Genomic DNA, 10,000 nt, shown 5'->3' with positions numbered 1-10,000 from the left:
CTGACAGTGTTTACGTCGCCCTCCGTCCCGTCCTGCAGAGGGTTTACATTCCTGTCGGCCTGCGTGGGGCTTCGGAGAATCACAAGAATGTGCTAAACTCGGGGCTCTGAGCAAACTTCCTCTTTACTGGCACAAAACTCTCCATTTGCTCCACTCACACATCCACTGCCTCACTCTCCTCCACATAGTTAAAGAGTAACTGCCATGTGTTTCAACCTGGACCCTATTTCCCCATGCATTTGTAACTAAGTGACTGATGTGAATGACCATCTTTGAAACTGGTCCACTGTTGAGCGAGAACGCTGTAACGTTAACAGCCGTGAACCAAGCTGTAATGTTACCCTACAGGACTAATGTTCAGCAGCAGTTAGTAACAAGCTGTAATGTTACCCTACAGGACTAATGTTCAGCAGCAGTTAGTAACAAGCTGTAATGTTACCCTACAGGACTAATGTTCAGCAGCAGTTAGAGTCACTAAAAGTTCTGTTGTTGCTGCTGACAGACTCAGATTATTATTCTAAGTGTCTGACAACATTATGGGATGGATCCCTACAGAGATAGACCTTTTAGTTAAAGAGGAAGATCCTTTTAGTTTAACATGAAACAGCCGTCTTGGTTCATCTTTCCACTGTTCCAACAATCACCACTCTGGTTTGGTTGAAATAAACCCTTAATTCACCCATTTACATGTGGAGATATGCTGGCTCTATACACGCTAAAAGTCCTGATTATTTACATGGAGTCTGGTGGAAATATGCTGGCTCTATACACGCTAAAAGTCCTGATTATTTACATGGAGTCTGGTGGAGATATGCTGGCTCTATACACGCTAAAAGTCCTGATTATTTACATGGAGTCTGGTGTAGTTTGGTGATGGTGATTTCGGGGTTGTTTCATGTTAAACTAAAAGGATCTTCCTCTTTAACTAAAAGGTCTATCTCTGTAGGGATCCTTTCATAATGTTGTCAGACACTTCAAAAAAACTGAAGGTAAACGTGAAGCGTGTGTGTGTGTGTGTGTGTGCGCGTGTCTCCGTGTGTGTGTCTCCGTGTGTGTGTGTGCGTGTGTGCATGTGTGTGTGTCTCCGTGTGTGTGTGTGTGTGTGTCTCCGTGTGTGTGTGTGTGTGTCTCTCTCTCCGTGTGTGTGTGTGCGTGCGTGTGTGTCTCCGTGTGTGTGTGTGTCTCTCCGTGTGTGTGTGTGTCTCTGTGTGTGTGTGTGTGTGTCTCTGTGTGTGTGTGTGTGTGTCTGCGTGTGTGTGTCTCCGTGTGTGTGTCTCCGTGTGTGTGTGTGTGTGTGTCTCCGTGTGTGTGTGTGTGTGTGTGTGTGTGTGTGTGTGTGTGTGTGTCTCTCCGTCTCTCCGTGTGTGTGTGTGTGTGTCTCTCCGTGTGTGTGTGTGTGTGTGTGTGTGTGTGTGTGTGTGTGTGCGCGTGTCTCCGTGTGTGTGTGTGTGTGTGTGTGTGTGTGTGTGTGTGTGTGTGTGCGAAGGGCTCACAAAGGTCAGGGCTGAAAAATAAATAGAAATTTGTGCCGTAATGTTGTAATTTTTTCCGTTTTATAAAATTGGTATCGAAAAAACTATTGGAACCGGTATCGCCGTCACGGTATCATTATCGGAAATCTTTGGACGATACCCAGCCCTACCGGACCAACACGCCTCCGTCAGCGCCCGGACCCTGAACCCTTGAGACTCACCGGAGAGGTCGCTGCTCTCGATGCGTCGCAGGTCCGAGTCCACCCAGAACAGCTTCCCCAGCTCGTTATCGATGGCCAGAGCGACGGGTTTCCCCAAACCGCTGAAGAACAAAACCTCTCGCTCCGTCCCGTCCAGCGCCGCCCGCTCGATCTTCGGAGACCGCTCCAGCAGGTTGGTGAAGTACATGTACCTGCAGGACACGAGGGGGAGTTAACGCCGTTTATCTGATCCATTCACAGCTTCTCAACACTTACTTTTTGGTAGCGCTGGAAGAAGTATTCCGATCCTTTACTGCAGTAGAAGTACTAACCCCGGACTTTCTTCTACCCACCTACCGTGCAATATTTAATATTTAACACTGTTGATAATACTGTGCAATATCAGTACTCTCATTGTCCAATATATGTATATTACTCATTGAATATAATCACCACTATTGGGCAATATTCAAATAATGTGCAATAACCCACACTACATATCACACTGTATATAAAACCATACTTATGGTTTCATATGTATATAGTGTCTCAACTGTGCACCTTACACCCACCCCCCCCTTTTTGCACTACTTATTTTATTCCATTTTTTTTTACGTACATGTTGGCACTGAAAAAGGAGTTGCTTTTAATCTCATTGTACATGTGTATAGTGACAATAAAAAAGCATTATTTTCTAATACCAGACTGTAATAATACTCTGTTACAAGTTAAAGTCCTGCAGTGAAAATGTTCCTTCAGTAAAAGTGTGATAGTATCATCAGGGAAATATAGTTAAAGTAGTAAAAGTAAAGAAGAATCCTCACGTTTTAGAAAAAGGAAACACACACACACACGCAGACACACACACAGACAGACCAACACACACACACACGCAGACACACACACAGACAGACCAACACACACACACACACACACACACACACACACACAGACAGACCAACACACACACACACACACACGCAGACACACACACAGACAGACACACACACACACACACACACACACACATATACAGACACACACACACGCAGACAGACACACACACACACACACACTGTGTAAAGGATCAACCAGCTGTGTGTGTGTAATGGTCTGATCATCTCAGCTGACTTGTAGTCGTTATATTGTTGGCTAGTTTACTTTAGAATAAAACATCAGATTTATAAACTACATGTGTTCAGTGGTCAGTAATCTGAATGTGTAAAGTAACTAGTAACTAAAGTAACTAGTAAAAGCTGGAACAGATGAATGTAGCGGAGTAACTAAAGTAACTAGTAACTAAAGCTGGAACAGATGAATGTAGTGTAGTAACTCAAAGTAACTAGTAACTAAAGTAACTAGTAACTAAAGCTGGAACAGATGAATGTAGTGGAGTAACTAAAGTAACTAGTAACTAAAGCTGTAACAGATGAATGTAGTGGAGTAGAAGTAGAAAGTGGCATAAAAAGAAAAGACTCAAGTAAAGTACAAGTACCTCAACATTTGGTACTGAAGTACAGTACTGGAGTAAAAGTACTTAGTTACATTCCAGCGCTGCTTTCTGGCGTGTTTTCCCTTTTAGAATCTGCAGACTTCATCTCCCAACCACCCGATGACCCCGAGATTACTGCGAGAAAACCCCGGCCCGAAGGAAACCCTGCAATTATGGCTCGGCAGCGGCGAGCTGCGACGGGCTTTAAGAGCTCCACGATCCAGAGAGAACGGCGAAAACAGACGGAAACAAGATGCTGAAAAGGAGAGGAACTCCGGTTCTTTTTGTGAATTAATGCAAAGTTCTGCAGAGAAACTGAACTGAAGCTCTTTCTGTGTTAGGATGTAAGACTAAAAGTAACTACAGGAAGAAATCTGGCAAATAAAGTCAAAGGAAATCTTGTGGAACTTGTGAAGCTGATGGCACGTTCCCCAACTTTACCTCCTCTATCCTTCCATGTTTTCCGTAAGTCTCTGACACACCAACCCGACGGCCGACCGTCGGCAGAAAAGCCAGTCGGACTGATCAGTTGGGTCCCCGAGGTCCAAAAAGTGCCTCAGAACACACCGAAGAGACGCCGACTTCAGCGTACGTTCTGCGCGTGCGCGAGACGTAATACGTCTCCATAACAGCAGGCGGCGCTAATCTGTATCGTCGCCCAAAAAATGAATGTCTCCAGAAACTCAAAGCCAGACCGTCATGGCGTCTCGTTCAGAATACGATCTCATATTGGACTAAAATAGCTTACAGGACACTGAACAGACAGAGTAGGTCTAGACCACACTCTATAATTTACAGAGACCCAACAATTCCCCCACAACTGCAAGCATTTAGTTCAACAGTTGACTTGAGCGTACGCGAGACGTAATACGTCTCCATAACAGCAGGCGGCGTATTGTTACGTTATATCTGTGTTGTCACCCAAAAAAATCAAAACTGGCAGCTGATTGGACGAACACATCACGTGGGTCTGGCTTCTCCCCGACCATAATGGCGTCTCGTTCAGAATACCATCTCATATTGGACTAAAAACGTGTTTCTGGAAACATCTGAAGAGAGAAACAGGCCGTGCAGCTGCTGAATCTGTCTTCATTTCAGATCAGCAAAGGTCAGTTTAACAGATGTTCATCAGATGTTGAGAGACTCTAGTCACGCTCATCCTGCTCGCCATTTCTGGGTTAGCTCTCCACCAATCAGATGGGTCATTGAGTCCGACTGCCCGCCCTCTGACCCAGCATGTCAGGTCGGCCAAAATGAAGGCCGACAGCCCCTCCGACGGACGACGACATGAACACAGCGACCAGACTCGAGTCACCGACCTCGCCAGACTGTCAGACGGCTGATTATTATTATTGGTGTGTCAGGACCTTTAGAGGAACACGCCGACTTATTGGGACTTTGTCTTGTTCTCCGTCTCCCCCAGAGTTAGATAAGTCCAGACATACCCTTCTCATCTCAGTGCGTGTTGTTACTCTGTCTGACGCCCCCACCGCTAGTCTAGCTTAGCACAGATCATGGAGGTAACTGGCTCCATCTAGCCTAGCTTAGCACAGATCATGGAGGCAACTGGCTCCATCTAGCCTAGCTTAGCACAGATCCTGATACTGATACTAACATAATACCACAACAAAATACCTAAAAAAAAAAAAACAACAGGAAAGATGGGAAAACTGACACTTAAATATTGTCATTACATATCATAGAGACATGCAGGAGAGACACTCAGGTGTTTGCGGGGGACTCTCGGGTGTTTGCGGGGGACTCTCGGGTGTTTGCGGGGGACTCTCGGGTCGGGTGTTTGCAGGGGACTTTTGGGTGTTTGCGGGGGGACTCTCGGGTGTTTGCGGGGGGACTCTCGGGTGTTTGCGGGGGACTCTCGGGTCTTTGTGGGACTCTTGCGTGGGGGACTCTCGAGTGTTTGGCGGGGACTCTCGGGTGTTTGCGGGGGGACTCTCGGGTGTTTGCGGGGGGACTCTCGCGGGGACTCTTGCGGGGACTCTCGGGTGTTTGCGGGGGACTCTCGGGGGACTCTTGCGGGGGACTCTCGGGTGTTTGCGGGGACTCTCGCGGGGACTCTTGCGCGGGGGGACTCTGGGTGTTTGATGGGGGACTCTCGGGGTGTTTGCGGGGGACTCTCGGGGTGTTTGCGGGGGACTCTCGGGTGTTTGCGGGGGACTCTCGGGTGTTTGCGGGGGCACTGACCCTCTCTCTGGGTTGACGACGATGGCTCTGGGTTTGTCGTGCTCTCCTCTCAGCACCACGCCGACTCGGCTGCCGTCCGTGCGGGTGACGTTGATGACGTTGGTGACCTCGCTGGTCCAGTAGATGAAGCGGCTGTAGATGTCGATGCTCAGGTCGTACAGCTGCAGCCCCTGGCTGGGTCCGGCCAGAGAACTCGACACCACCGTCATACTCTGACAGGACGAAAACACAGAGGTCAGTGTCAGAGATTTTATAATGTCTTAACAGCTGTATACTACATTCAAAAAGTTAAATTCATATATAGAGGTTTACTCCTCGACACAGCGGCCGCAGGTTCGACTCCGCCCTGCGGCCCTTTGCTGCATGTCATTCCCTCATCTCTTTCCCCTTTCAAGTCTTCAGCTTTCCTGTCAAATAAAGGCCTAAAAATGCCCCCAAAAAATAATCAAACTAATGACAAATGACAACAAAACTCATTCTAACTATAATAACCTTGAAGGCAAAGGCACAGTAGGTCAGAGACAGACTGTATCATGTGAAACTGGTTTCTGACGGACGTTTCCGTACCTGGTTTCCGTCCTCCTGAGCGCGGCGAATGACGTTCTGCTTGGAGTCGATCCAGTACAGCTGTTTGTCCAGCGGGTCGTAGTCGATCGCTCGCACGTTCCTCAGGCTGTGGATCGGCAGGATGATGTCGGGACTCTGCTGCTCGTCGATCACCATGCGGTTGATGGCCGACTTCTGACTGAACAGCAGGAAGGAAGTCGGAGCTGTAGGAAAAACCAACGGGGAGAAGTTTGTAACCCTCAAACGGTTTTCAATAATGTACCACATTTGAATCATGTTTTAACCCTTGTGTTGTCTTCCCTTCAACCTCGTTTTTGACGCCTTTTTTTGTTTTTTCTACACAGTTTCAGCGCTTATTTCTACGTCCCATATATTCTGATATAAAACACACATTTTAAACGGGTCAATGTGACCTGAAGTCAACATAAGGGTTAAGCCATGGACCCCCAAATTACCAAACAGCAGCCATGTAACTGAAAAACATTTTAGTGGTTTTTTAAGCTTTATTTTTTGCGCCACAATCAACTCTGTCTTGTCAAAAAAGACGCCCAGTGTGATCACGGCCTAAGTCTGTTCCTCTCTCTTCAATCAGAGCCTAACGTTAGCTACGATAGCTAAGGAAGGTCCGTCTAGTCCACACAGCATTCCTGGATGGGAGAACAACCTGCTCTGGTTTATTGGCATTTCTTTAAACCAATCACAATCATCGTGGGCGGGGCTAAGCTCCAGACGGAGCCACGGTGCCTCTGCTAAATAGTCTCAGGAAGGAGCTGGTTTTGGTGGAACATGTGGACGTTCAAAAGTAGTTTTAGTCGTGCAACAGAAAGCTCAGAGTGGACAGATAGTCTAGCTAGCTGTCTGGATTTACCCTGCAGAGATCTGAGGAGCAGTTAACCATAGTCCTCACAAATCAGCCGGAGGTTAGAACGCCAACACAGAGACAGAGGAAGGGGACAACCGTCCGAAGAAGAAGGCCATCTGGTGGAATTTCTGACAACACCGAAGCAAAATCTCTTTTTCTGGGATTTGGGGAGTTATTTTGTGTCTCTGGTGCTTCATACAGACGTTGATAACCCTCCATGCTGTTCTGAGTGAGATACGGTTTCTGAATGTGTCCTGTCTTCAGTCTCCGGGTCAGCTGGTCAACATCTGCACGGCTTTCTACGTCACTAGCTGAGACGAGGGGGCTAGGGGGCTAACCGTTAGCATGCTAGCTCGTTCTCAATGGCAGACCACTGCTACAACACACACTAGTTCACCATAATCTCCAAAAGAACTACTTCCATGTCCCTGTTCTGCAGGTATTCACACAAAGGTGGAAGTGTTCCCTCGTTTAGAAGAAGTCTCCCAGCTAATCCTGCCTTGTACTACTGACGTTGGAGAAACAGCTAGCTAGCTCATGTAGTCCTTACCTAGCTACTGAGCATGTAGTCCTTACCTAGCTACTGAGCGTGTAGTCCTTACCTAGCTACTGAGCGTGTAGTCCTTACCTAGCTACTGAGCGTGTAGTCCTTACCTAGCTACTGAGCGTGTAGTCCTTACCTAGCTACTGAGCGTGTAGTCCTTACCTAGCTACTGAGCGTGTAGTCCTTACCTAGCTACTGAGCATGTGCGACTGCCAACAAAGATGTTCCAGCAGTGAGAGGTCTCACTCTGTAGCTAAAACAGAGACCTGAACACAGGGTGAAAAGAGGAGCTGCAGCAATGAGCAGTACAACTAAAATATGGTGTTTTCTGAAAATTAAACCATGTAAACCTATTCTGATACAACCTCTAAATACAGTTATGAACCTGAAAATAAGCACTTTAAAAGCTAACTTTAACTGCGACAGCTTTACTCACCGCTGCAGGTCTTGTTGTCGTAGTTGAGGGAGAAGTGGGCGGGGCAGCCGCAGACGAAGCTGCTGACGGGCACGGCGAGGCAGAGGTGCGAGCAGTGACCGTTGGTGGAGGCGCAGGCGTTCCAGCCGCCCTGTCGAGACGAGTGGAAGACCAGGATGTCCATGACGTAGTCCAGGTGGCCCTGGATCACGGTGCGGTTCTGCCCGCTGGTCTTGTTGGCGCGCTCGATGCTGCGCTGGCTCCAATCAGTCCAGTAGATGTAGTCCTGGTACTGGGTGAGGCCGAACGGGTGAGGAAGGTCATCAGCTATCACCTCGCGGTCCTGACCTGGAGACGGAAAGACAAACCGGACAGATGGGACGATTAGGCAACGCTTGTTTTGTTTTTGGAGTGAAACATATTCTTCAAGGACCTAAAACGTTAGAAAAGTGACGTCTTTTTAGTGCCAAAAATTGTGTTGTAAATATTATTTTATTCGATTCAATTACATTTATAGTTTCAAATCACGACAGGAGTTATCTCAGGACACTGAACAGACAGAGTAGGTCTAGACCACACTCTATAATTTACAGAGACCCAACAATTCCCCCACAACTGCAAGCATTTAGTTCAACAGTTGACTTGAGCGTACGCGAGACGTAATACGTCTCCATAACAGCAGGCGGCGTATTGTTACGTTATATCTGTGTTGTCACCCAAAAAAATCAAAACTGGCAGCTGATTGGACGAACACATCACGTGGGTCTGGCTTCTCCCCGACCATAATGGCGTCTCGTTCAGAATACCATCTCATATTGGACTAAAAACGTGTTTCTGGAAACATCTGAAGAGAGAAACAGGCCGTGCAGCTGCTGAATCTGTCTTCATTTCAGATCAACAAAGGTCAGTTTAACAGATGTTCATCAGATGTTGAGAGACTCTAGTCACGCTCATCCCGCTCGCCATTTCTGGGTTAGCTCTCCACCAATCAGATGGGTCATTGAGTCCGACTGCCCGCCCTCTGACCCAGCATGTCAGGTCGGCCAAAATGAAGGCCGATGGCCCCTCCGACGGACGACGGCATGAACACAGCGACCAGACTCGAGTCACCGACCTCGCCAGACTGTCAGACGGCTGATTATCAGGTTGGTGTGTCAGCGCCTGAACAGGCAGAACCAGGCTCTTTTGGCGAGGGAACACTTCAGGACAGCAGGGGAACGTTTGTTTTATTTCAGAGCCAGCAGACAGCACATGCAGGCCGAGACAACGCTCACGCATGTGCAGAAAGTTCACGCACGCACGCGAAAACTTGTGAGAATGTTTTTTTTTTATTCAGGCTCAATTACATTACATAAAGTTTGATGTATGAAATGTCTGTTGGGTGCATCCAGGCGCCGTCACCCGACAGACACGTAAAACATCAAACAACAGTCCTGTTTAACGGTTGTTTTGCAGCCCTGCGACAGCGTAACGTGACCGCTCGGCGTAGTTGATGGGGAGTCAAATGTGACCCATTTTCAAAAAGTGTCGACCGTATTTTCTGGACTATAAGTCTCACTTTTTCTTCATGCTTTGTCTGGTCCTGCGACTTATAGTCAGGTGTGACTTATATATCAAAATATATATAATGTAACATGTTTTAAATGTTATTTCATGCTGAAAACATTACCGTCTACAGCCGCGAGAGGCGCTCTAGGCTTGTGACGACTATATGCTGCTCCTAAAGACAACTGAGAAAGAAAAGAAGCTGCAGGAGACTGCAGGTAGTAAAACACGCAGCCGAAAACGGTAATCGAGCAGCAGAAGGAGAGTTTGGAGTGAGAGAGAAACTTGTGAGGGACTGGAGAAAAGGTTAGTCTTACTGCAATGAAGAAAACAAAGAAAGCTAGTCGCTGAAATCCAGATGGCCAGAGCTGGAGGAAGGAGTCCACAGATGGGTGCTGGAACAACGTGCTGCTGGGAGAGGCTCGTCAACAGAGCTGTTACGTTACGTTAACGTAGAGACACCTACCGTATTCAGCCCCTTGTTCTGGGGGCTGTTGGGGAGTTTAATAACTGTTAATGTGTTACGTTAACATAGAGGACACCTACCGTATTCAGCCCCTTGTTCTGGGGGGCTGTTGGGTAGTTTAATAACTGTTAATGTTACGTTAACATAGAGACACCTACCGTATTCAGCCCCTTGTTCTGGGGGGCTGTTGGGGTAGTTTAATAACTGTTAATGTGTTACGTTAACATAGAGACAC

The 10,000-nt window shown here is 47.4% G+C and overlaps 1 protein-coding gene across 1 annotated transcript in view; it reads right to left on the bottom strand.

Moving 5' to 3' along the window:
* The window catches only part of lrp6 (low density lipoprotein receptor-related protein 6), a 59,880-nt gene that overhangs the window by 8,890 nt on the left and 40,990 nt on the right, over positions 1–10,000 (bottom strand). Inside the window, exons 12-15 of the mRNA XM_078272879.1 lie at positions 7,776–8,102; positions 5,934–6,136; positions 5,367–5,578; positions 1,694–1,884 (exon numbers count right to left, since the gene is read on the bottom strand). Coding sequence (XP_078129005.1) covers positions 1,694–1,884; positions 5,367–5,578; positions 5,934–6,136; positions 7,776–8,102 — 933 coding nt within the window. The remainder of the gene's footprint in view (positions 1–1,693; positions 1,885–5,366; positions 5,579–5,933; positions 6,137–7,775; positions 8,103–10,000) is intronic.

Source organism: Sander vitreus, chromosome 17 (genome assembly GCF_031162955.1).
Source record: "Sander vitreus isolate 19-12246 chromosome 17, sanVit1, whole genome shotgun sequence".
NCBI classification, from domain to species: Eukaryota; Metazoa; Chordata; class Actinopteri; order Perciformes; family Percidae; genus Sander; species Sander vitreus.
This window is presented reverse-complemented; position numbering and strand designations above follow the sequence as displayed.